The sequence below is a fragment of the Macrobrachium rosenbergii genome, chromosome 14, assembly GCF_040412425.1.
Source record: "Macrobrachium rosenbergii isolate ZJJX-2024 chromosome 14, ASM4041242v1, whole genome shotgun sequence".
NCBI lineage: Eukaryota > Metazoa > Arthropoda > Malacostraca > Decapoda > Palaemonidae > Macrobrachium > Macrobrachium rosenbergii.
The window spans coordinates 47901336-47928949 of NC_089754.1; the positions used below are offsets into that span (position 1 = coordinate 47901336).

At 37.9% G+C, this 27614-nt stretch overlaps 2 protein-coding genes across 2 annotated transcripts in view; both read left to right on the forward strand.

The window, feature by feature from the left end:
- The first annotated feature begins 282 nt into the window (after positions 1 to 282).
- On the forward strand, positions 283 to 20835 carry LOC136845545 (thioredoxin domain-containing protein 6-like). The gene is made up of 15 exons (XM_067115726.1): positions 283 to 342; positions 570 to 684; positions 7884 to 7992; positions 10009 to 10112; positions 10691 to 10762; positions 11692 to 11808; positions 12486 to 12570; positions 13638 to 13757; positions 14991 to 15178; positions 15716 to 15750; positions 16050 to 16178; positions 17550 to 17636; positions 18051 to 18207; positions 18596 to 18720; positions 20505 to 20835. The coding sequence occupies exons 2-15, from the start codon at positions 679 to 681 to the stop codon at positions 20710 to 20712; spliced, it is 1542 nt and encodes a 513-aa protein (XP_066971827.1). The 5' UTR covers positions 283 to 342; positions 570 to 678; the 3' UTR covers positions 20713 to 20835.
- Positions 20836 to 26436: 5601 nt separating this feature from the next.
- Positions 26437 to 27614, forward strand: part of LOC136846112 (LIM/homeobox protein Awh-like) — a 40756-nt gene continuing 39578 nt past the window's right edge. The window contains exon 1 of the mRNA XM_067116854.1: positions 26437 to 26872. The gene's annotated coding sequence lies outside the window, so the exon portion shown is untranslated. The remainder of the gene's footprint in view (positions 26873 to 27614) is intronic.

Here is a 27614-nt window from a genome sequence, read left to right on the forward strand (position 1 = left end):
AGGATATTTCCTGATCATGTTACCAGGTAACCATGAATAAATATGATTATGACAACTTGGTAGATAATATGAGTTGCCTTAAGCCACCAAAATAGCAATGATGAGCTTATTTTGTTTCAGAAAAAAGGAAAATTAATATTTTTCTAATATATGTGACGTCTCATCCCAAGAATGAATTTTCCATCAGTTCCAGTTCAAACCAGTATCCGTGTTTCTGAGAGATACATTACTCCGAGGGTAAAAGAAAATTCTGAAGGGTAGACATAAACTTCTGTGCTTTGCATCGACTCACAAGGCCACTGAGTCTACTCCAGGCATAAAACTGCGTCCATATTACACTCAGTAAGTGCTATAATTGCCAGTGAATATAGCCACACACCGAATTCTTAGGTGAGTCCGGTATATCAGTGAAATAAGTAAGAATTACTCCTAAACAAGCAGCCAAAATCCAAAAGCAAATGGAATATTTATCCATCAAAATTTAGAAAATCGTTTTCTTTCGTATCGTTTTCTTAGTTACCTTAACATTACGGAAGGATTTAGGTAGACATTCAATCTTTTGCTTTCAGGTTGAGCTTCATGGGTTACTATGGTAACGACGACTCTTGTCACCCAAGTCTACGACGACATCATTCTGTGCATCACAAGTCATCTTCTGATTTATAAAACTTATTTGCGATGAAGGTCAGTCTTAATAGTATGCTAAGCACTAATTCATGCCAATATTACACGTTATGAATATATATCTACCTTAGATACACAAAAATTTCTGTTTTCCCTTATTTCGATATGAGAAATTCAGTTCTCTGTGACCTACGTAATAATGATTTAGCCTATAACAGTTATCTTCTGTCCTTTCATACAAAAATCCTTTACAAAAATACTATGATTTAATGGCAACTGTTCTTCCTTCCTCTTACCACGATAATTTCAGACAAGCAAGGATCTACCAGGATAAATAGGACTTGATTTAGTGAAAAGGGTGACAGGTACACCGTTACTATGTCGTAGTCAGAAATCTAGCAATATTGACTAATAACACAGTTTTTGTATGCATTTAAATTATGTTTACATTGCTTTGTTGTGTTGTGTCCATGTTAATGTCATTATTGTTGTCGTTTTCCTTGTCAGCATCATAGCTTTCTGTGTTATAGAACTTAAAAAAGCACTGGTATTGCTTAGGTTGGATGTATGTACTGTGACCGTAGGTTGGAGTTGGCATATCGAGACTAAATAGGAAGTAATTATTAGATGTGTACCGGAACCTTAGCCACCCAACTGCATATTATATATGCACAAATAAACAAACCAAACTAAAAGTACTGGCATTGCTTAGGTTAGCCATGTAATTTTGACAGCATCTTTTAATTGGCACAGTGACGCAAAATGCGAAATAATTCGTAGATGAATATTGGTATTTGTGCTTCCAACTGTATTGTATATTACGCAAATAAATATGTGTAGAATTAAACATTTAAATAGTTTTAAAGCTAAATTTACCTGTAGGAAAAGCATCACTCATTAAGATTACATTTAACGTGATTTTTTTTGCGTACTATTTTGTCTATTACTGCCTTCAGTAATAGAATGTTTTAGTCGTGTATCCTAAGTCTTTTAAACTACTGTACTTTGGGAAGCATCCACAAGTGCAGAAGTCTTGACAAATCTTTCCCAAAGCAAAGTTGGCTCGAAAAGTGATGTTGTGTAACCGATATCTTCGTTGCAAACAGCTTCTCTCACTACCACCCAAAAACCTATTGTAATGATGGAAATCCCTCACACTCAAGTAAGATTGACCTCCAAGTTAGTAACAGTTTAGTCACTCCTCATTGAGGGTATAATCACTTATGATCATTTCCCTTATAATATAAACTTTTTTCATCACTAACTCGTTCCTTAAACAGTCATTGCCACGTCTAAAGTGGAGACAATGCTCTGAAACAGTGGTTCTTAACCTTTTTTATTACCGCGGCCCCCTCTAAGAGTTGGTCCCTCCCTCCACGCTCCCCTTGCATCTGTGACTAAAATTTCCCCCCAGATTTAAAGGAAAATAAAAAAAAATGACAAAGAGAAGGGATATTTTTATTCTTTTGGAAATGAATTAGGGAGATACTTGACACTGCTTCTTAGCGACTCTTGTTAATAACGAATATAATTAGAGAATTTTTTATTCTCTAATTATATTCCCTTGGAAATTGCTGACGCCCCTCGTAGAGGGGTGCGCCCCCAGGTTAAGAACCAGTGCTCTGAAATGTACATAACCCACAGAACCCGTTCAAACTAGGACAGACCAAAAGAGCAAACACCAATTGCATCATGTTCTTTCTAAGGAAATAATACGTTAGTAAAAGTTGGTGATTTATTACCAGAAGTTACATGAATGTTGCTCAAGTACGTGGAAGTGATATTTGGAGATCTTAAGCATCTGAAGTGATAGAGTAAACATCCTGAGCTGTGATGATGCGTCTGCCACCAAATATCCTCCCTGTTACCTTTTTGTTAGTATTGATTAGTTCACTTTTGTGGTAGATTGAAGCTGAGATTCCCTCTCGATTCCCTCCCTTCGCTCTCAGGCGGCCATGTAACACCCGCTGAGCATCTACATCCCAGATTTATTCTGCAGTTATTAATGCAGAGGAGCAAATTCATTCCTGCTCTCTGCTGTTGTTTCCTGTATTTCAGGTGCACCGGTTTTATTTTCTGTGTCCTCATATTTGTTTATTTATTTATCTCCTTTTCCTATACCTTCTCTCTCTCTCTCTCTCTCTCTCTCTCTCTCTCTCTCTCTCTCTGTGAGCTCTTCGTTGGCAGAGTCGGTAGAGCTGTGGACCAGCACTCGCTAGGCCCGAGTTCGAGTCTCCGGCCGGCTGATGAAGTGTTAGAGGAATTTATTTCTGGTGATAGAAATTCATTTCTCGCTATAATGTGGTTCGGATTCCACAGTAAGCTGTAGGTTCCGTTGCTAAGTAACCAGTTGGTTCTTAGCCACGTAAAATAAGTCTAATCCTTCGGGCCAGCCCTAGGAGAGCTGTTAATCAGCTCAGTGGTCTGGTAAAACTAAGGTATACTTTTCTCTCTCTCTCTCTCTCTCTCTCTCTCTCTCTCTCTCTCTCTCTCTCTCTCTCTTTATAGTTTGTTGACGCTGTCCATAAGGGTTTTTCTCTGAAGATTTAAAGAAAAAGAAAGCAAAATTGTTAGATCTAAAGCACCCCTGACCCTCACTGATTAAAATGATGCTCTAAAATGAACACTGCTAATGGCCTCGTTGCCTGTTTTTCGAGATGATACAGAAATACCCAAGTTTTGGATAATAGGTAGTACTTTCTAGATAGTAGCCTTAACGGTTGAGAGCTAGTTCCTATTATTTGCACCAGTAAGTTTTGCAGTAGGAAATAGAACTATAAAATCCGAAGAGTGAAAACGCACAGTATTTTTGAACTTGCCGCTTTAGCTTTAGTGTAGAGTATAAAGCTAGTAGCATATACTGTATTTGGTACTGTTCGTTGTCATGCAGTAGATAAACAACAAAAACAAACTGTTGACACCTTCGAGATTTGACTTTTTTTTAATGGTAGAATTAATGAACGTACATCGTTTTTGTTCTTGGCGTTCATTTTAAAAAAATATGGTCTTAACTTTAATGCATAATTCTGCCACTTTTCTAAAACGGGCGTTTTTGGCGATTTTCATTCCAAATATATGAAATTTACGACCTGAACGCATCCGACAAACTTTTTTTTTGTGTCACAGGCAGGTCGTAAGACCAGTACATATACATTTTCATGGGAACTTTGTTTTGTTAACAAATTTAAAAGTGGCGTTATAACAATAATCTAAACTGTAAATATCGCAATCTTGCAATATTATGGGTCTTGTACGATTCTTATTCCATTACATAGATAATCACGAAGTCATCAGTTACTAGCTACAACGAGGTAAAACCAAAAAAAAAAAAAATAATAATGTTTCTTTTCGTGTTGCTTCTCACTCTGTTTTGTCAGATATTATTTTGTGATGAAAAGTACGTGATTCGTTTGCCTCTCGTAAGAAAAATGAATAACAGTGAAGCAATTTTGTGTTTTAATCCTCCAACTTTCTTGCCCTTCCTTCTTCTAATGGTGTCACTATAAGGATGAACTTTCATTTTATAAGTTGTTTAGGTTATAAGAGTTATTTCTTATTGTTTTTGTTACTCTTACTCTGCGTTCCGTTTGCCTACGATAATGTTCTATTGAGTTCTTTCTAGTGCCGTCAGTCCACCTCGCGCGGTGCACTGGAGGCATTTTTATACTTAAGGTTCTTTGCAGCGTCCCTTCGGCCCCTAGCTGCAACCTCTCTCATTCCTTTTACTGTACCTCCTTTCACATTCTTTCTTCCATCTTACTTTCCACCCTCTTCTAACAATTGTTTCATAGTGCAACTGCGAGGTTTTCCTCCTGTTACACCTATTAACCTTTTACTCCCAATTTTCCTTTCAGCGCTGAATGACCTCATAGGTCCCCGCGCTTGGCGTTCGGCCTAAATTGCATATTCTATTCTACTGATATCTTTCATTCTACGTCTTACTGTCTTTCATAGTCAGCTAATATCTATATGTCAGGTAGCGATAAGAACATGTTATAGTTCAAGAATTTTTGTATGCATCTGTAGGACCTCTGTATTAACATATGTAAAGATACTTTGTAAACTGGATTGCTAAGTGAAGTAGGCTTAAGGAAAGTATGAATGACTGAGCGCTCATAACGTCTGGCCCAAACTATACAAGCCTTTGGGTACGCACAGTTTTGATCAGGGACTACAAAAATGTGTTTTCGCTTCTTGTAAATCAACTGAAAGAAGTTCAGAACATTCTCACAACTCAGGTGCTAAGACTGAGGAGAAAAAAAAATGCACCACATTTTGTCTGAGAAAGAAGCATTTGATGAAAATGCAGAAGAATTCCTGAGGATGGAAAATGCTCTTGGCTTTTGATGCCGAACAGGAGCCCTGCTGAACTGCTAGTAGAACCTCTTTCTCTATTATAATATTATAAAATAATACTAGGATTTGTATGCTCTGTAGTAGCTGCTGTCTAAGTCTGTAAATACCAGATAGAGCTAGGTTGAAACAGAAACATCAGCATAAGCAAAGACTGACTCGGTCGTAGTGTAGACTGGATTCGACCTTGGGCTTTGTGTTTTAGTTTTAGTGTAACTGATGCACCTAACTGGTCATCCTACTCAGATAATCTTAGATGGTGTATCACAAAGGTAAGTGATCCTCTTAGGTTACGAAGTGCATGTATGGTTAATACAAATTTATGCTAATGGAAGATATATAAAACATACCAGTTAAGATTTCCCATAGAATGAAAATTTAATAGACGATTTTGGTTTAACTAATATAAAGCTTTATAAAATACCAAAACCACGCAAGGGGTCTTAAATTGGCAATTTACAAACCATATAAAAACCGACAGGACTGAGGATTCGATTACCTAAAAGCATACCCTTCAGAGGGAGATGTGGTTACGCCTCTCAACAACAGTACACATGCGGTTCTCTCTTCATTACATTATAATGAAACCAGCTTTGAGCGGTTTCTAACATATCTTTCACCATCTCTCCGTCAAACTTTGAACCTGATACATCAGTGGGAAATTGAAGTCAAGCGCGTTCGTATTTAAAAGGACATTACCTTCAGTTTCACACCAAAGTGGTTACAAGTTCTGTGGAAGATGCTGAAAATTCTACCCCTCCCCACCTAAAAAAAAGTATGGTTTCTCAGTTGCTCGCCAGATCGGTTTTCGTGTCAGCATCTGCGTGTGACTTCTTACGTGGAAAACGAAATGGTTAAAACTAATTCCCAGTTCTTTAGAGTTAAATGTTGCAGAATTTTATGTAGTTGTTAATACAATTTAACATACATTGATCTGTAAATAATATCCTTATTTGGTATAAGCAATACGAAAAATGAATTATCCAGACGTTTTTTGTGGCTTCCTATTTTATTTACATTCCATAAAAATTGGAAATTTTCCGGAAACTCATTTTTTTGGTAGTATCGAAAGCTAGACATGTAGAATAATAAATAAAGACAAAATCCACGAAGGAAAGGTAAACAGTGGAGTACTGCAAGGCCTTTCGACTTCTTGTCCTTTACTGAGTACTGCGAGGCCTTTCGACTTCTTGTCCTTTACTTAGCCTAGCAAAGGGCAAGAAATCGAAAGGCCTTGCAATACTCCATTGTTTCTCTTTCCTTCGTGGATTTTGTCTTTTATTTATATATTCATCACGTTCCATGTTTTCGTGATTCAGTTATACATGTAGAATTACATATATGTACAACCAACGTCCTCATCTACATTCTGTTTAGGTGTAAGATTGTAAGCATCACCTCACCTCAGCTTCATTTATCTCTGAAGATACAGATGACAGAACAATAATACTTCATTCGCTTTATTTTCACTTTTGCTTCTTTTCCACTGACTTGGTGCGACTGTACCTTAAGACACCTGTCCTTGCATTCAGTGAGACCTTGATATGCAATATGACACATTTTTTTTTTTTTAGAATTATAGTGAAGCACGTGGTTTCCCTTTTGTATAACTATAATTGCATGGAAATTCCGATTTAATTCTGAATGTCTCATTTTAATGTCTGGTATTTGAGCTTTCTCTCTCTCTCTCTCTCTCTCTCTCTCTCTCTCTCTCTCTCTCTCTCTCTCTCTCTCTCATTTCCCTTTTCTCTCCCCTTCTCTTCTTTTCTCTCTTTTCTCTCTCTCCCTCATTTCTCATTTTCTCTCCCCCCCTCTCTTTCTCTCTCTCTCTCTCTTTTCTCTAATTTTCTCTGTCCTCTCTCTCTCTCTCTCTACTCCCTCTTTCTCTCTTTCTCTCCCCTAATTTCTCTCTTTTCTCTAATTTCTCTCTCTCTCTCTCTCTCTCTCTCTCTCTCTCTCTCTCTCTCTCTCTCTCTCTCTCTCTCTCATTTCTCTTTTTCTCTGTCCCCTTCTCTCTCTCTCTTCTTTCTCCCCCTAATTTCTCTTTTTTTATCTCTCTCTCTCTCTCTCTCTCTCTCTCTCTCTCTCTCTCTCTCTCTCTCTCTCTCTCTCTCTCTCTCTCTTGTGAGATGCATGTTGGGAGCGCTTCTCTTTTTGTTTAGAAATAATGCCTGGCTTCCAAGATTCTTATGAAAGATTTTTTCTTGAAAGAAATGGCTTTTTGAAAAATGTTTGATAGATATTTTAAACAACAAATGAATGATAAAATGTTTTAAGTATATACTAGTTCATAGATGGTACTAAAATATACTAAAGGGCTATTTTAGTGACACAATATACATACGTACTGTAAATATGTTTGCTTAATGAAATTAGGATTTATCATTCATGAGCACTTTTCTATGTTTTTGTACCTTAGAAAAAAATCTATACCTTTTTTAAACGGTTTAAAATTATTTTTGCTGTACCTTCTGGTAACTAATTTTCATACCAGGACTTGAATTTTAAAGACATTTGTAGAACCTTTTTCCTCAAATAAACAATCAATTGAAATTTTGCTACTTAAACTCTGGTTTTGCAGAAATCTGCAGTATGTAAATTTTGCGTAATGTCTAAACGAAGTGTGACTGATGTATAAAAAAAATCTTAAATTTTTAGCATTAGACGTTGATGTATAAATGGCAACGCTTAGTGTTTAGTAGAGCCTGTAAATATGCTAAAAAAATTAATCGAAATTCGCTTTATAACAGAACCCTAACCCTGTTTAGATAGCTAAGTTAAGGAACAGATTGTTCTTATTTGTTTCTATTCAGCGTGATTTTCTCATAAGAATTCTCTCTCTCTCTGTTCATTCTCTTACGTTATCATATCTCTTTGTGTTTCTCTCGGGTGTTGTCTCGTCGCAGGAGGAGAAGCCCACGATGTCGAGGAAGAAGGCGGAGGCGCAGCAGTTGCAGATCGAGATCCGCGGGAACGAGGACTGGCAGAATGTCTCCCAGAGGACGGGTTTGCTGGGTCAGTGATCAGCCCATTTCGTTCATTTTTTTTTCTAGTCTAACACTACTTCTGATGCAGGCAAGGGAGGTTGTAGCGCCAGATGCGGTGTTAGACTGAAAAGAACGAATGATGTAGAATATTGTAGACCCTTTACATACTGAACAAGCAAGGGAAGCTATAGCACCAAAAGTAGAGCTAGACTGAAAAGAACGAATTATGTAGAATACTTTAGACTCCTCTACAAACTGAACAAACAAGGGAAGTTGTAGCACCGAAAGCGGTGTTAGACTGAAAAGGACGAATGATGTAGAATACTGTAGACTCCTCTGCATTCTGAACAAGCAATTGAAGCTATAGCATCGAAAGTAGTATTAGACTGAAAAGAACGAAATGAACCACCCAGCTACTCAGGAAATGGTTGCCACTTTGCCTGAAACTGAAGCTTACGTTTGTAATAAGGATTTCCTATGAGGAATGATGTAGAATACCTTAGACTCCTCTACATACTGACCAAAGAAACGAAGGGTTCCCTTCTTTTCTCAGTATGTAGTGGAGTCTACGGTGTTTTACATCATTCCTCAAAGGATTTCTTCATTATCAACTTGGGTTTCAGTTTTAAGCAAAGTGGCGTTCATATCCTGAGTAGCCGGGTAGTCTGTTTCGATCTTTTTAGCCTGACACTGCTTTTGGTATTTACAGCTTCCCTTCTTTGCTCAGTAAGTAGATGAGTCTACAGTATTCTACATCATTCCTCATAAGACTTTTTTATTACAAACGTAAGCTTCAGTTTCAGGCAAAGTGGCATACATTTCTTGAGTAGCTGGGTAGTCTATTTCAATCTTTTTAGTCTAACACCACTTTTGGTGCTATAGCTTCCCTTGCTTGTGTAGTATGTAGAGGAGTCTACAGTATTCTACATCATTCCTCATAAGGCGTCTTTATTACAAACGTAAGCTTCAGTTTCAGGCAAAGTGGCGTTCATTTCCTGAGTAGGTGTCAGGGCAGACGCGGCTTCTAGTACTTGGAAACACCAGCTCATGATGACAGCTCATGATGATCTTCTCACTTTATCATACTTGTTTCCAGTACTTCCAAGCTTTTCATTTCAACCTTTTCTAAAGATATTTTCTTCTCTTAATAATCTCCACTTTTGGAGCAGTGTTTTAACAGCAGATTCCCTTTTCCTATTGCCTTTTATTTCTGACTTGTTCGCATTGTTTCAAGAAACACGAGTTATTGCTAGTAATACCATTTTCATTGCTGTTACTGCTGTCATGCAATATTTTAATGCATGAATTCTAGCCAGTAGCCAAGTTGGGTTGCTTTTCGTGGATGGTTGCATTGCTCTTGGCACTGAGGGACTGAAATGTTCCTGGTACCAGCGACCTAGAACACCTCTAGTCCCTGTCACAAACATTCTCAGCACTGACTTCACTGCCAGTTCTGAAAATGACTTACATTCATCTTTTGTATGATTTGTAGGCCTTAAGTTTTCTGTTGTCGTCTGTACCATTTTTACTACCTCCACCCATATCCGCATCCAGTCACGGAAAGTGATGGCCAGTATTATTTTTAAATGTGTCCACCATGAATGTATTGGTTTACTTGTGTGTGTAGAGTAGCCTGTAATTCACTATTTATTATTGTGAGCATTTCAGCATCATTAGTTGACATACGGGTCTCTTTCTTAATTAACTTCTTAACGCCCACCCCACACACAAAAAAAAAAATCAAGACTTGCAGTTACATCTGATCGTAAGGATTTATCTCTATCATTGTGAAGCGTGCGCAGATTATGGTGGCTAGTAGACATTCGCTGCGTCTTGGGGCACAAAATTCAATGCGTTGAAACTCCCAACGCTCCTTAGGAGTCTGTTGTGGGTAGCAGTTGATCACGTCTTGCAAGACTGAAAGGAGTGGCATCGCTTCACAATGGGACACGAGACGTCAGAAATATTTTTTATTTATTTTGTGTCATGTCTTCACGAAGATCAAAAAACGTCTGAGGAATGCTGCTCTCTTGTTTATTGGCAGTTGTGGACGTTTACTCCGAGTGGTGTGGTCCTTGCACCAGCATGACCGGCCACCTGAGACGGATCAAACTGGAACTTGGCGATGAGTATCTCACTTTGGCGACGGTAAGTGGTCCTTCAGTTCTCCGATAAGAATTATGACTCAACCAGGGAACGTTATCTTTAGTTGCAAGGCACTGAAGTGAATTTGCTGTCATCGAGGGTTTAAAATTCCAAATATGAATATACTGTTGATCTCAAAAATAGAATTACTGGATCTCCCTCCTAACCAGTTCACTTTTTTTCTAGTTTCCTGTACAAGAAAACTATTGCACCGACTTTGTCTGTCCGTCCGAACTTTTTCTGTCCGCCCACAGATCTTAAAAACTACTTAGGCTAGAGGGCTGCAAATTGGTATGTTGATCATCCACCTTCTAATCATCAAACATACCATATTGCAGCTCTCTAGCCCCAGTAGTTTTTATTGTATTTAAGGTTAAAGTTAGCCATAATCGTGCGTCTGGCAACGATATAGGCCACCACCGGGAACATGGTTAAAGTTTAATGGGCCGCGGCTAATACAACATTATACCGAGACCACCAAAAGATAGATCCATTTTCGGTGGCCTTGATTGAACGCTGTACAGGAAACTCGATTGCTCATTTTTTACTTGTTTTTATATAAATATCTTTTCTGATGTCAGGCTAACGCGGACGCCATCGATGAGTTGCACAAGTTTCGAGGGAAACCTGAGCCCACTTGGCTGTTTTTTGGGGTAAGCAGGAATATGTTTATGCTTATTTATTTATTTATTTATTTATTAATTAATTAATTAATTTATTTATTTATTTGTCTATTTATTTATTAATTAATCAATTAATTAATTAATTTATTTATTTAAAGATGCTAGGGCTAGTGGGACTAGCAGTCCAATACTCTTATCCAATCAGTTCAGAAGAAAATTTGAAAGTAGAGAGAGAGAGAGAGAAAAAAAACTGGATCTTAATATTGAAAGAATGGATGAATTTGGCCTTTGTAAAGACATATCAATGCAAAATGTGTTTATCATTTATGATAGTAATGGATAAGATAAGGTAATACATGGTTTAAAATCCACACTATATACAAAAATCATGACAAGGAGCAATCATAAAAAAATCATGAAGAATTTTCAGTTCACGTATATTTGACGTCTTTCTTAATTACTTTTTTTTCTCTCTAATTGTATTTATTCTTTATCACTCTTATTCATTCATGACTGAGACAGAACTTCACTCTATTTAATCTGAAAGAAGTATTTTACTCCATTTTGCTGTCCCCTTGGCGGTTAGTGCCGTCAGTGCACCTCACGTGGTGCACTGTAGGCATTACTTAAAAGGTCTTTGCATTGTCCCTTCGGCCCTTAGCTGCAACCTCTTTCATTCCTTTTACTGTACCTCCGTTCATATATTCTTTCTGACTTTCCACCCTCTCCTAGCAATTGTTTCATAGTGCAACTGCGAGGTCTTCCTCCTGTTACACCTTTCAAACCTTTTACTGTCAATTTCCCTTCTATCGCTGAATGACCTTATAGGTCCCAGGGCAAGGCCTTTGGCCTAAATTCTATATTTTATTCTATTCTATCCATTTTGCTGTAAACAGAATTATTTTACTCTTTAATGATATAAAAGTGAATATAATCTTTGGAACGCGTCTCCCTCGCAGTCGGGCAAACCTCTGACTGCCATCCACGGCGCAGACGGTCCCCAGTTGCTGAACACCATCAGGAGGCTCCTGAAGGTCGAGGTTGCTGCTCTGAAGGGGCAGGCTGAGCGAGAAGTGGTAAGAACCTTGAGAGGAAATGTCAGTTTAACTTTTCCGTTGAAGTTATTTCAAAAATTCAGTGAGAGAGGAATCTACGTAGAGGATGGAAAGGCTTCCAGGTTAAATGAGAGAACGTCTTCCATGTTTCAAATGATTTTGGAATAATTTGAAATTGAAAATATTTTGCAATCTTCTGATATATTAGTTTTGCAGCTTTTAGAATATTTGTTTTATTATACATGCAAGCTTCATATCAATTTGCCATATTAGAATACAGAAAATTAGTAATGTGGAATTTTGACCGAGCTAAAACCTCTTACTAACAACCCCGTAGGGGGGTTAGTGCCGTCAGTGCACCTCGTGCGAGGCACTGTAGGCATTACTTAAGGTTCTTTGCAGCATGCTTTCGGCCCCTAGCTGCAACCTCTTTCGTTCCTTTTACTGTACCTCCTTTCATATTCTTTCTTCCATGTCACTCTCCACCATCTCCTAGCAATTGATTCATAGTGCAACTGCGAGGTATTCCTCCTGTTACACCTTTCAAACCTCCTTACTGTCAATTTCTGTTTCAGCGCTGAATGAGCTCTTTGGTCCCAGTGCTTGGTCTTTGGCCTAAATTCTATATTCAGTTTAATTCAATTCTCACTAACAAAAAAAGTTATCAGTTTCCAAGTCAAGTTGACCCAGTTTTTTAGGTGCTGCTGGAATCCCTCATCAAACCCATTGAGATTCTGGAACCTGACGAAGATCTCGACGACGTGGAAGGACAAATGAACATGGGTAAGACGGAAGGAACTCGCTGTTCTGGAAATGTCATTTAGTAATCAAGATCTTTATTGCAGTGTGCTTTCGGCCCCTAGCTGCAACCCCTTTCGTTCCTTTTACTGTACCTCCTTTCATATTGTCTTTCTTCCATCTTACTTTCCACCCTCTCCTAACAATTGATTCGTAGTGCAACTGCGAGGTTTTCAAACCTTTTACTGTCAATTTCCGTTTCAGAGCTGAATGATCTCGTTGGTCCCAGCGCTTGACCTTTGGCCTAATTTTCTATTTTCAGTTCAATTCAATTAAGTAATCAAGATCTCTATCTCAGTGTGCCATGCGCTGCACACTGTAGGCAGTACTGAAGTCTCTTAGTAACACCCCTCTGGCACCAGCTGCTTTCTGTCTTTTACTTTCTACTTGACTACTCGTCCCCTGTTTTCTCCGTCCACCCAGCTGTCCAACTTCTTTATCTTTCTATGGTTCCGATTTTCCCTCCACATTCTAGAAAAATTCCTTCGGTTCCCTGGCCAATCAGAGACATTAAATGCTGCTATCTAAAAAATTTAATAGGATATTCTTACTTATTCTTGCTATAGTGTTTCATAGTCATTATGAAATTATCAGAGGAAACGCAAGAAGTTCCGTGTACTTGACTGAGACTGACTGATTGACTAATACTTGATTATTCTTGCTCTCATGATTCAAAGTCACTATAAAATTATCAAAGGAAGCGCACGAAGTGCTGTACAGTAGACTGAATGATTGGCTAATACTTTTGATTATTTTTAGCTTTCTGGAAAGAAAACTATTGTGTCGGCTTTGACTGTCCATCCCTACTTTTTATCTGTCCGAGGGCTGCAAATTGGTATGTTGATCATCCACCTCCAATCATCAAACATACCAAATTGCATCAGTAGTTTTTATTTTATTTCGGTTAGAGTTACCCATAATCGTGCATCTGGCAACAATATAGGTCGCCACTGGGCCAGAAAACCGAGACCACCAAAAGACTGCGGTGGCCTTGATTAGAAGAAAACTCGATTGCGCCGAAGAAACGCTCGTTTTTTACTTGTTTATTCTAGACGACAGTGAAGCTTCGGACGCTGGCCCAGGTGAGCTCCAACAGGGCGTGCTCTTCATCATCCCACAGATCGTCGCCGAAGAAAAGACGGAAACGTTCCTCTCCAACATTGTTGGAGCAGGTAAGGGCTCCTTCCTCAACATCTCTTGTGAACGTATGAAGGTGCGTCCTTAAACACGTCTCGGTAACTTCCTGCATAAACATCACTCCCGTAGTGAGGGGGATAGTGCTGTCAGTGCACCCCACGTGGTGTACTGTAGGCATTACCTAAGGTTCTTTGAAGCGTCCCTTCGACCCCTAACTGATACCTCTGACATTTCTTTTACTGTGCCTTCGTTCATTCTCTCTTTCTTCTATTTTACTTTCCACCCTCTCCTAACAATAGTTTTACAGTGCAACTGCGAAGTTTTCCTCGTTTAAACCTTTAAAACCTTTATACTCTGTATCCCTTTCAGCCCTGAATGACCTCATAGGTCCCAGTGCTTGCCCTTTGGCCCAAATTTTAAGTTCCATTTCATTCCTACATACATATCACAAACAATTTATTGGGAGTCCTAAATAGTGCTATATAGGTCTCTCCAACGCATTTGCCAAAAAGATTCGTTCTCCACTCACGGTCTTCGACATGTTTTCAACTTGTTTGTGATATGTATGCGGTAAGTAGCCGACTTGTGTATATGATATGGTTTACCGTAGTGTGGACGCACCCTAGCTCTCCCTTAGTCAATTGTTTTTTTTTTTATTAGAGTTTTTTTAAAATGATGAGTGGGTTGACTCATATGACGCTCAGGCAATCAAGATTTGAACTTAATGTTAAAATAAATCTTTTCAGTTAACTAGTTGTTTAATTTTGATTATAATTTCTATTTAATGGTGAATAGGACTAACTCATTTAGCACTTAGTACAAGAATCGAACTTCAAGTAAAAATAAATCCTCTTTTAGTTTTCTGAAAAGGAAAGTTTTGTGCCGTCTTTGTCTGTCCGTCCACACTTTTTTTGTCCGGCCTCAGATCTTAAAAAGTACTAAGGTTAGAGGGCTGCAAATTGGTACGTTGATCATCCGCCCTCCAATCATCAAACATACCAAATTGCAGCCCTCTAGCCTCAGTAGTTTTTATTTAATTTAAGGTTAAAATTAGCCCTAATCGTGCGTCTGGCAACGATGTAGGCCAGGCCACCACAGGACCGTGGTTAAAGTTTCATGGGCCGCGGATCATACAGCCTTACGCCGAGACAACCGAAAGATAGATCTACTTTCGGTAGACTTGATTATACGCTGTAGCGGCTGTACAGAAAACTCGATTGCGCCGAAGAAGCTTCGGCGCATTTTTTACTCGTTTTTTCTCTTTCCAGGTTTCATGATCATTGGCCACGTTCAGGAGGAGTATACCCGCGACGAACTTCACGACTTGCTTTTCCCTCCTGAACCCGAGGAGGAGGAGGGCGAAGGGGAGGGGGAGGAAGGAGAGGGAGAGGGAGGGGAGAATCAGGACAAAGGGGAAGGGGAGGTTCCTCCTGAACAAGAGGGCGAAGAGGAAAAGGTACAGGAGACGAGGAGTTTTTATTTCATTGCTCTGAATAGTCTGGTGAAATGTGTTTCATTTATTCGAAAACCTTAAGGTCTTGTCATTCAGAATTTTGAAATATTCATCTATACTGATGTATAACTGAATCACGAAAATATGGAACGTGATGGATATATAAATAAAGGCAAATGCCATGAAGGAATATGAGTGGTGCCATAGGCCTTTCGACTTACTGTCCTTTACTTAGCAGTAAGTCCAAAGGTCTAGCATCACTCCGTTGTTTCATATTCGTGGCATTTTACCTTTATCTATATTGATGTTAAATATAGAAACTAACTTTAAATTCCATACATCCATATTTCAGAAAGTCTTCGTGCTTTTCCACATGCATGTTCATAATTCAGAGACAAACATCAATAGCATTATAGAACATTTTCTCTCGATTTTCAAAATTGGTAACAATGAAGACTTAAGACACATTTCTTGGATAAAATTTGATTTTTCATTGAGAGGTGAGAAATATACAACGTCTGAGTTTCATACCAATGTCAGTTACAGAAGAGATTCTTTGCAGATTCAGAAGACACGTCTGCAAATACTTTAATTCATATTTTTTGTAATTTAAGAATATTTTCCCAAGTATTATCTTTGTTCATTTTAGACCTCAAAATTTAATTTTCCTCCCCTTTGATCAGTGAAACCTCTTAGTGACCAACTGGAGGGTATAAATACGAGTCCTGCAACCTCACCCCAAAAATTAAATTCAATGTTCAGAAGCTTGCGGTAGACTTGACGAGTTTGATGTGATCGACAGTGAGCCACAAGGAGGCCTGAGACGTCAAAAGAGTATAAAGTAAGAATAAGTTAGATGTTTTCTTCATTGCAGGCGAAAGACGGAGCAGAGGGAGAAGAAACAGAGGAAGAAAGACCAGGCAGTTGAGGAAGACACCGAGGAAGATCTCTTGTACTGGGAAGAGCAATTGGGAGATGGCCCCTTGTATATAATTCTGCTGAAGTGAGTAGAGGCTTCTTTGTAACACATAAATGTAATATGATTATTATTGCTGGAGTTGAAGGTGATTGTTGCATTAGCGCCCTTCGGTTTTATATAAAGTTCTTGCAGTCTTTCTTATCCAGTAAAGAAAACACGTTCTTCGTGTTTGTCTTGAATGGTTAAGAAAAAGCCAGTGTATACAACCAAGCTCCCCGTAGGGATCGTGCCTGGTGTTCCTATGATTATGGGTACAATTTCCACTGGCATATCCCATATCCTTCTTATTTCGACTTTCAGGTCTTGATACTTATAAATTTTTTCCCTTTCTTTCTCATCTACTCTGGTGTTCCATGGTGTTGCGACATCAATGAGTGATACTTTCTTCTTGATTTTGTCTGGTCTATTGGCACGTATCACCCTATCTGTTCTGATACCATAGTCCCAGAGGATCTTTGCCTGATCGTTGTCTATCGCTCCGTCAGGTTGGTGTTCGTACCACTTATTAATGCAAGCTAGCTGGTGTTTCTTGCGCAGGCTCCAGTGGAGGGCTTTTGCTACTGAATCATGCCTCTTTTTGTACTGGTTCTGTGTAAGCGCCGGACATTCGCTTGCTATGTGGTTTATGGTCTCGTTTTTCGTATTGCACTTCCTGCCTATGCTATGGTTGAGATGTTATTCCATTTATTGTTCTTTGAACATATCTGGTTCTTAGGGCCTGATCTTGTGCCGCTGTCAGCATTCCTTCTGTTCCCTTCTTGAGTTTTCCACTCTGTAGCCATTGCCATGTTTCATCGCTGCCCAGTTCTTTAGTCTGTCTCATGTAAGGTCCGTTCATTGGTTTGTTGTGCCATTCCTATGCTCTGTTTTACATTCTCCTGTCTCTGTATATTTCTGGGTCTTCGTGTACTTTTATCAGTCCTTCTTCTCATGCACTCCTTAGCCACTCGTCTTCACTGGTTGTCAGAGATTGCCCCAGTGCTTTCTCTCGATGTTGACGCAGTCCTCTATGCTTAGTAGCCCTCTCACCCCTTCCTTTCGTGTTATGTATAGTCTAACTGTATTTGCTCTTGGGTGTAGTGCTTTGTGTATTGTCATGTGTTTCCTAGTTTTCTGGTCTATGCTATGGAGTTCAGCCTTCGTCCACTCCACTACTCCAGTATTATTATTATTATTATTATTATTATTATTATTATTATTATTATTATTATTATTATTATTAATCGCAACGCTTAACTTACCTAGTGAGCTTCAACGGAAATAATGTGCAAATGAATAACTGGATGAATAGAAGCTGAAAGATGAATGAACCAAGAGAGGTAAAATCCGTCTGATGAAAAGCACAGCTGGATATTTCAACAAGATGCCAAAATAAATCTGGATTTTGCATTTCAGGGTTGAAGAAGGATGCGTAGTGACCGCCTGGCAGCAAGTCCTTGGTCCGCCTGACCTCGAGAAGGCTCGCGATGAGGAACCAGAATGGTAAGTATTGAATAAGTAAACAGATGAATATGTGTATGTACATATACTGTATATATACATTATATATATGTATACACACATATATATTTATATATATATACACATATGCACATATGTATATATATACTATATATATATATATACTACAGATATGTATATATGTATATTTATATATATATATATATATATATATATATGTATATATATATATATATATATATACATATTTGTATATATACATATGGATACTGTGTATGTCACTAATTTTAAATAACAATTTTTATGCTTTCAAATATTAAACCATAAACAACCCTTCACGTCAAATTCACTCTACCTGCCACTTGCACCCAAAGGAAATCACATCATATACATTCAGTTCTCATACCTCTTGGATATTTCCTCTCGAACAAACAGTCTAGTGGCCCTGTTTGGGGAGGAGGAGCGCGTCATCCCGGCATGGCTGCCCAAAGGGCGCGAACTGCAGGAGCGCCTGACGAACAAGTTCTTCCCGCCACCACCTGACGCCTCCGTCCCGAGACTCCTCATCATTCCAGACTGCGAACACCAGCCGGTATGTGGCGCCTCTCTTTTTGAAAGATAATAAAGATGTTAAGAGTCTCGGTTTTAAGATCATTTTGAAAATTGGTCTGAAATGAGCTGAAGAAACTGTTTTTATGGGATTTTTTTTTTTAGTTGGTTAGATAAGTAAACAAGAAGAGTGGTATCTGAACAGAATGATTCTTTGATAGGTCGAAATTTTAAAAAAATCTTTCGATTCTAAGACTCATTCTTTTAATATCACTGTCCCTTTTCATTCATTAAACCTGAAGAAGATATTTCGTAAACAATCCTTTTGGGAAAACTCTACACAATTATACATTTAAAAACTTAAAAAAAACACTAAAAAACAGCACGTATTTCAGAATTACCTAAAAGCACGTCTTTTCGCGGTTTCACAGGTCCTTGAAAAGATTGGCGTAGGTGGTATTCGGGTGCTGGCCCACACCCAAGCCACCTTGCAGCAGGAATCCATCAACAGTGTGCCGAGTCTCGCTGCGTCCCAGAAGCTTGTTGCGGCTGTTGGGTAAGTACAAAAGATTCAGAGAAGGAAATTGATAGGTTTAGTCTTGAGTGGGTGTGGATAGGATGACTCAAGGCCAAGAGAGACAAGGTCTACCCAACTGGGTGGAGTGGCCTCCCGCCTGGGGTAACTACGTAGGCGATGACGTATCTTAGAGGTACCTGCTCATTACGGCAATTCACCCGCTGACGTAATAAGGAGGTAGACAAAGCTCTGCCTACGTGGGGGATTTTGGGGGAAGTGGGCAGACCTTCTCTTTCTCTTTGCCTTGGGATGACTGACTGACTGTTACCTGGAGTCGCCTCTGCTATGGCAGCTGATGTCGGCAATGGATAATTTGCATAATTTGAGCTAAAAAAATCGAAATTTTAATGTAGATAAACTTCATGTATCGTGTTCTCAATAATCCATTTATGCGTTATGTATGGTCACACTTTACATTCATAAAATATGAGTTAAAAAAAACTGCGAAAAACTGGTTACAAGTGAATTTTTAATAAATCCAACTTTCTCGATCTTGAACATTATAGTTGTTTCACATGGAAACGAATGAATCCAAACTGCATGAAAGAGCCTGAAAATAATTTTTAAGTTCTCTCTAGATAATAAGATGTTTCCAGCATTTATTTTTCCAATGTAAGTTACCTAAACAGGAAACAAATTCCAACTGCAGCTCAAAAATGCATCTGGATAACCTCAAGAAAAAAAAATGTGTTTATAGAAAATAATTTTAAGAACGTTCTGTGGCTAACTTTTTCCGTTCGTAAAGATATCTTGTTATGACAGTAACTGAACCTTATGACATTAACTAAACCTTATGACATTAACTGACCCTGTCTTCAAATCATAAGTGTACTTAGTCTCTCTCTCTCTCTCTCTCTCATCCCTGATATATATAACATATTCTGTCTTTCGGCTTGTCTGTCTGTCTGTCTGTCCGTGTGGTTCGTTACCTTCTTGTCTGAGACAAGAAGGTAAAGAACCTTGTGTCTTTTCATCACACACATTATACTCTTTTGACCCTAAGAGGCCCTACCTTCATCACCGGCGGTTATTCTTTGCATTGCTTTCTTTTAATGTACGGCACAAAACATTGATATCAATTATATTGAAACGCTTTAAAAATCGGATGGGATGCCGCTACTAAGATTTTGGCGAGAACCCATTGAAAGTAAGTGAGAGGTCTTATCTGTAACCTATTGCCGACCTTCCACAAAGTTTCTGTTCACAACCGGTAGCAAAGTCTTGCAGTATGCATCAACTGGAAATAAAAAGTACTGAGGCTAGAGGGCTGCATACTGGTATGTTGATCACCCACCCTCCAATCATCGAACATACCAAATTGCAGCCCTCTAGCCTCAGTAGTTTTTATTTTATTTAAGGTTTAAGTTAGCCATAATCGTGCTTCTGGCAACGGTATAGGATAAGCCACCACCGGGCCATGGTTAAAGTTTCGTGGGTCACGGCTCATACAGCATTATACCGAGACCGAAAGATATACATTTTCGGTGACTGATAGAAAACTCTATTGCGCTGAAGAAACTTCTGCGCTCTGTTTATTTTGTCAGTCTTGTTTCATTCTCCGCCCCAGGCCAAAATGTTAAGCTTATTTTTTATTCTCGACCCCAGGTCAGTCGAATTGTCATCTCTCTCCTTCGCCCCAGGGCAAAATGTTAGGATTATTTTTTATCCTCGACCTCAGGTCAGTCGTGTTGTCATCTCTCTCTCTCTCTCTCTCCTCCGCCCCAGGGCAAAATGTTAAGCTTATTTTTTATTCTCGACCCCAGGTCAGTCGTGCTGGCAGCCGTGGTGATGGGAGAGAACACCGAGGAATGCGTGGCTGAGCTGAACCCACTCCACTTGACCCAAGACGCCATGAGCGCACAGGGCGAGGTCGAGCTCTTCTTCCCCGACCTGCTGGTCGATCAGGAAGACGGCGACGAGCCCCAGACGCAGATGCAGATCGAGCAGAGCAAGGAATCGGAGGGGAAGTGAGGGGGAAGAAGAGCTCCCCTTCGGCGGGACGTCTGAGAGAGAGAGTTGACTGACAGGTAAAGGTCTGGAGAATTTCGTGAGTTTCTGGATCGACGGTTTTGGAAAGTTTCAGGTTTCGTGATGACCAGGTGATATATATATATATATATATATATATATATATATATGTATATATATAATATATATATATATATATGTATATATATAATATATATATATATATATATATATATATATATATATATATATATATATATATATATATATATATATATATATATATATATATTATATATATATATATATTATATATATATATATATATATATATATATATATTAGATTATATATTGTTATTTATATTAATATATATATATATAATTTATATTATTAGTGTTATTAGATTAATATTGTTATTGTTATTAGATTAATATTTTTATTAATTCTTACAAATCGAAGGGTTTTAGTGATGAAGTATATAGCGATAGACTTTAAGACACTTAATGGCCAAAATCAGTTATAAACCTGTCTTGTTTAAATGCTTTTCTGGTGAAGCCCTTAACAAAATAGCATCTCAGAAACGTGACACTAAATCACCTAACTGCATCATTATATGTTGTTACTAGATTTACCTGAAGAATTGAATGATTTATTGACGAAGGACATAGGAATAGAGCCTCCTAAAGACTTATAATAGCTAAAGTTAATCGTGAACCTTCCTTGTTTGATGCCTCTGACGAAGACTTCGATAAAAGACAGCTTCTCGGAAGCGGGAAACTAAATCACTTGCTTGCATCAATGATCTTTGGGAATTATGAGCAAGGAAGGTTGCAAAAGGTAACGGCAAAGGAGTTATAACTATCTTAATAATAAACAGCATGTAATACTTATCTTAAATGTATAAAGATTGCCTTAAACATGAATTCAACAGTACCTGCAAAATACGCATAGGTTAAGTCAGTTAAATTTAAATGATCGTAGCCTTTAGATAGCCTTTTTTTTTTGTCCTTATCTCCGTATTACAGGTCTATCTTAGATTTTGGAAGATTTCTGTATCGATAATAGGCGGAGTAGGCCTATATATTTGCTTTGGAAGACGCTTTGAGGAATAGCTTTAAATAATATTTATCTATTAGAAACTGTTGTGGATTTGATCTCTGTCGTTTTTGACTAAGTATAATCTCATCCTAAGAATGTAATGAATAAAAGTAGTTTTTTTAGTTTACATTATTTCATTAGTTGAAGAAAACAGTGAACAACAATTCATTCTTCCGATTAATGGGTAAGCCTTCATTAACGTAATATGTATACGCATACACATCAACATCGTACACATCACACGTATGTGTAAGTTGTGTGTATAATATGTATATGTATATATATATATATATAATACGTAAATATATATATATATATATATATATATATATATATATATATATATATATATATATATATATATATATATATATATATATATATATATACTGTATATATATATATATATATTATAGATCACATATATATATATATATATATATATATATATATATATATATATATATATATATATATATATATATATATATATATATATATATATATATATATATATATATATATATATAATGAGTAAGTGCGTAGCTCATTAGAATATATGCAGATAATTTGTACGTATGATTGATCCGAATTAATAAAGATATGTTATTGAATTTTCATGTATGCATATGTAAATACTCATAGCATATATTTGTATGTATGTTAGTTTGAGTATTCTAGGTGTGTATGGCTGTCCTGGAACGATGTATGTGATGGGAGTAATTCCTTGTACAAAAAACACTAGTTTTGCTTCATTTCTAAGTGCGATAATGAGTTACGATTTTTTTTTTTTTTTTTTTTTTTAAATTGACTCTAAAAGCAACATTTGCCGTAAGAGCGGGAGATAGTGGTTATGAAACTTGGCAAAGATTATTATTATTATTATTATTATTATTATTATTATTATTATTATTATTATTATTATTATTATTATTATTATTCAGAAGATAAACGCTATTCATATGGAACAAGCCTGTAGGGGCAATTGACTTGAAATTCAAGCTTCCAAAGAATCTGGTGTTCAGTAGAGAGAAATGACTGAAGATATAGAATATACAGAAATAATCTAGATTGTAACATCTTTCAGATATAAATGTAACTCAATATCAGTGTTACCTTGATAACTTTTAATCAGTTGAATTCTGGATTCGCTCAGGCGTTAGATATGCAAGTTCACCTTTTATCAAGGTGGAGAACTTTGAGTTTTTAAAAGTTTATCAGCAATACAGTTTTTTGTCCAGCATTTAATCAGTCATTGAAACATTGCTTAAATTGAATAAATCACGACTATTATTATCTGACAATTTCTTACACTTGATATTTTTTTTATTTAATATAAGTGAAATGGAAACGATATATTAATTATGAAAAGGAAAGAGTGCAAAATCTAATGGCAAAGACGTGATAATTAATCTGATAACAACCAGCATGTCATATACGCAACCTAGATACATTAAGACTGCCTTAAACACGAGTTCAATAGTACCTGTCAAAATACGCGTAGGTTAAGTTTAAGTTAATTTTTCAATGATTGTAGCATTTTGGTAGCATTTTTTTTTGTCCTTATCCCCATATTACAAATCATCATGAACAAATTCTCGGGAGTTTTTGGTTAGATTTGTACACAAATCACCTTCTAGCAATTTTTTTTCCTCATAAAAATTGGGGTGACAAGTTGTCACTTATGATATATTATTTGTCATTGCTTTTTTATATACAGTTTGCCTTAACTGAATGCAAATGTTCCCATACATATATGTTATATATATATATATATATATATATATATATATATATATATATATATATATATATATATATATATATATATATATATATATTTATATATTGAAGTTTCTTCATGATATGCTATGAATATGCTAAACAGAGCATCTGTTACTGAATCAATAAAAAAAATTTTTTGAATCTTTTGTTTTATTTAAGGCCCTGGTAACGCAGACGTGGTTCTTCTCAGTAAAGGAGGAATTGTTCACTTTAGCAGTTGAAAGGTAAGGAAGAGTGGTTTTTAAACTCTCTCTCTCTCTCTCTCTCATTTATTCACTGATGTTACGTAAGGAGGCTATCACTTTTCATATGCTAATTATACCTACATGAAGGGAGTCATCTCGTTATTACGAGAGTGACAACTAATAATAATAATAAATAATAATAATAATAATAATAATAATAATAATGAGGAAGAGGACGATGATAATAAGTAACGAATTAAAACCGTCCTTTTAAACTACAAATAACGATTGAAGATAACATAGAGGAGAGAGAGAGAGAGAGAGAGAGAGAGAGAGAGAGAGAGAGAGAGAGAGAGAGAGAGAGAGAGAGAGCGAGAAAGTGCTAGGGTGTTTGTAGAACATTCGAAGCGGAGTGAACCAATCGATAGTGACTAACCGATATTAGGTCGCAGCCTTGATCATACAGCCCTTGAATTTCTAAACCGTGGGACTGGCGTACACTTTGAGTAACACAATGCCTGGATGTCGGCAACTTCCAGACGAACATGTGATAGACACGTCGGCAGCTCATTGCACACGTGTCACAAATAAGGTGAATACAAGTCAGCGACTTGTTGGCAGTTTTAACCAGTGTTTCATACGATTATCCAGCTTTTGCCAAACGGGTTGTTTCTTCGCCTACGGTCGTTGACTTGTTTTAACTTGTTTGTGATATATGGGCAACAAGTTGTCGACTTGTGTTTATGGGACGCCACTCCGTCTTGATCAGATTAAAGATGGAACCACAAAAGCATGTAACGATGTTCTTTGTTATTGTTGTTAGTGATTGAATTGAATTGAATATAGAATTTAGGCCAGAGGTCAAGCACTGGGACCTATGAGGTCATTCAGTGCTGAAACGGTAACTGACAGTAAAAGGTCTGAAAGGTGTAACAGGAGGAAAACCTCAAAGCAGTTGCCCTATGAATCAATTGTTAGGAGAGGGTGGAAAGTAAGATGGAAGAAAGAGAATATGAAAGGAAGTACAGGTTAGTGATTCGGGACCAAGAAAGTATAGCATTTCAAATTCCTGTTGAAATTGTTTTGAAGCAAAACCGCGGTACAACATTCGAGGTTGTTGTTGTTGTATTGTTTCTAATAGAAACCAGTACAACGTTATTGTAGAGATTTAAAGCAAAAAGGCAGCACTACATAACACCGATATTGTTGTAGTTTCAAAGCAGAAGCGCAGTACAACATTAAAGGTTATAATAACTGCTTGTTTACTAAATACTTAAATCACCGTTCTGACGAATGGCCAACGTGATTGTACGACAAAGATGGATTAACTATTCCTCCCGTAGGCGGGTCAGCGCCGTCAGTGCACCTCATACGATGCACTGTAGGCATTACTTAAGGTTCTTTGCAGCGTGCCTTCGGCCCTAAGCAGCAACCCCCTTTCGTTCCTTTTACTGTACCTCCTTTCATATTCCTTTCTTCCATCTTACTTTCCACCCTCTCCTAACAATTGATTCATAGTGCAACTGCTTTGAGGCTTTCCTCCTGTTACACCTTTCAAACCTTTAACTGTCAATTTCCGTTTCAGCGATGAATGAGCTCTTTGGTCCCAGCGATTGGCCTTTGTTCTAAATTCTATATTCAATTCAATTAACTATTCCTAGCAGTTATTGTCTCATATAATCTCTTTAAGAAGTCTCTCAGTACAAACAGCAAAATCTGACTGTAGCCCAACTTATAAGGGTGTATAAATGTATTGATCGAAGGCTATTGCTTATCATAATTGTGATATTAATAGTTTTTGCTCTTTAAGTAGCTGTTACTGTTTTTCATCTTGTTAATGTATTACTGTCTCCTTTGTACTTATATTCTGTATTTTTGTACGGCGTGTGAACTTTAATAAAACGTATTAATTAGTATTAAAGCGAAACAAAAGACAACAAGACTTTGATGTCAGAGACCCTGGTCTTTGCGACGCCCGATAATCCTTCCTCAATTGATCATTTTGGTAAAGCGTAAGAAGTATTTCTATATTCATTATAAGTTGGGTTTATTTAGTAAGTAAATAACACATGTTTCCTTACCTCATTCTCTCTCTCTCTCTCTCTCTCTCTCTCTGACGGTTCCAAATAATCAAACCTTACGCATCCTGTAAAATTGACTACATTACTAGTAAATCATCCATAACAACAACATTTCCCTAAGAATGAGGTCATCGCGACGCTCCAAAATACACGCTCCCTAACATGCTCTTAGAGAAAAGTGATTGTCGCATAAACGAGAGCGCTAAAGAGTTTCAGAAACAAGAAAACAAAGACATTCAATGTTTATTGCTAAACATGGAGGCGAACATTAACATAAAAAAAATCCATCAAAAGATTTAGAGACGGATTCATTGACCCGGAAACGCTGAATTGTGAGGAGACATATCACTGTTCAAGATAAATAATCGGGGATAAAGGTGAAGAATCGTGTAGGAAGGCGTAACGAGAGCAGATCTCCCCGACCCCTCAATCTCCTCGTCTGGTGGCCACTCCCGCTGGCTACCGATATCGCGCGGGGAGTAACGCCCCTCGCGCCAGCTGCCCCGCCTACGACCCCACGCGCGCCAATCACATTGTTTCCCGCTTATTGTGCACCAATCACATTGTCTGCCCCCGTCCATTGAGCCGATGATTGGCGAACAATGCGCAGATGACACATGAGTGGCTGTGACGGGGCGCGCATGGCAATTGCCACGGCGACGCGCGAGGAAAAGTCACCCGGCGCCTCAAAGAATGGGTGTAAAATGGCCCGAAAAGAAAGAGTGTTGTACCTGTTCTTTTGTTTGGGGTAAATGACTACCGGCTCCGCCGAAGTTGGTCCAAAAGTGTGGGTGTGTCAATAGTGTTTGGGTGGGCGGGAGTGAGCGGCAGGCAGGCAGGCAGGAAGTTCGGCCGTTGCTTGGGGCGCCGCCCTGAGCGTTATACCACCACCTCCTCCTCCTCCTCCTTCCTCCTCCTCTTCCTAGTACTACTACTCCCCGTCCTTCGACGACGCCGCCGGCGGTGACCGCCGGAGGAGGGACCGTCAGCTCGCGAGAGTCGCGCGTCCAGGTGAGGCCATAACTCCGCCAGTCTTTCAGGCGTTTTCCCATTAACCTCTCGCCATTGGCAAGTGTTCTTTCTCTTCCCCGCCGTCAGCAGGTGTCTGTGGTTTCAACTCGGACGTTAATTAGTCGTTATTTTGCGCGGGTCCGATCCCGGGAGGGAGGAACTGTCACAGGCCGTTAGCTTCTGATAGATAGATTGGGATTCGAGGAACCGTGTTCTGTTGGTGTGAGATTTGGTGAAACTTATATGTGTACATATGTGTGTGTGTATAAAATATGTGTACGGTGGCGTGTGACGGTGTGATGTATACATGTTATATGTTGACATGCACAGTTCCTGGTGCGTATGTGTTGATATTTATCAAGGTACATGTGTTAAAAAATACATAAATATATATATATATATATATATATATATATATATATATATATATATATATATATATATATATATATATATATATATATATATATATATATATATATACGTAAAGATAGACAAATGGATAGATAGATAGATAAATAGACAGATAGATAGATAAATGCGAGAGACAAAGTGGAAGAGAATTATATGCTGTAAATACACCCTGTCAAATTTTTACCTGCCACTCAAATAACCTTCATATTGAATACCCTTATTTTTTCGCGCTGCCTTCGTGTCATCTTTCTGAGAAATATCTTTTCATCTTATTTCCAAATATTACTTTTCATTAATATTCCTGTAGCTTATTCTATCTGCCCTTGTC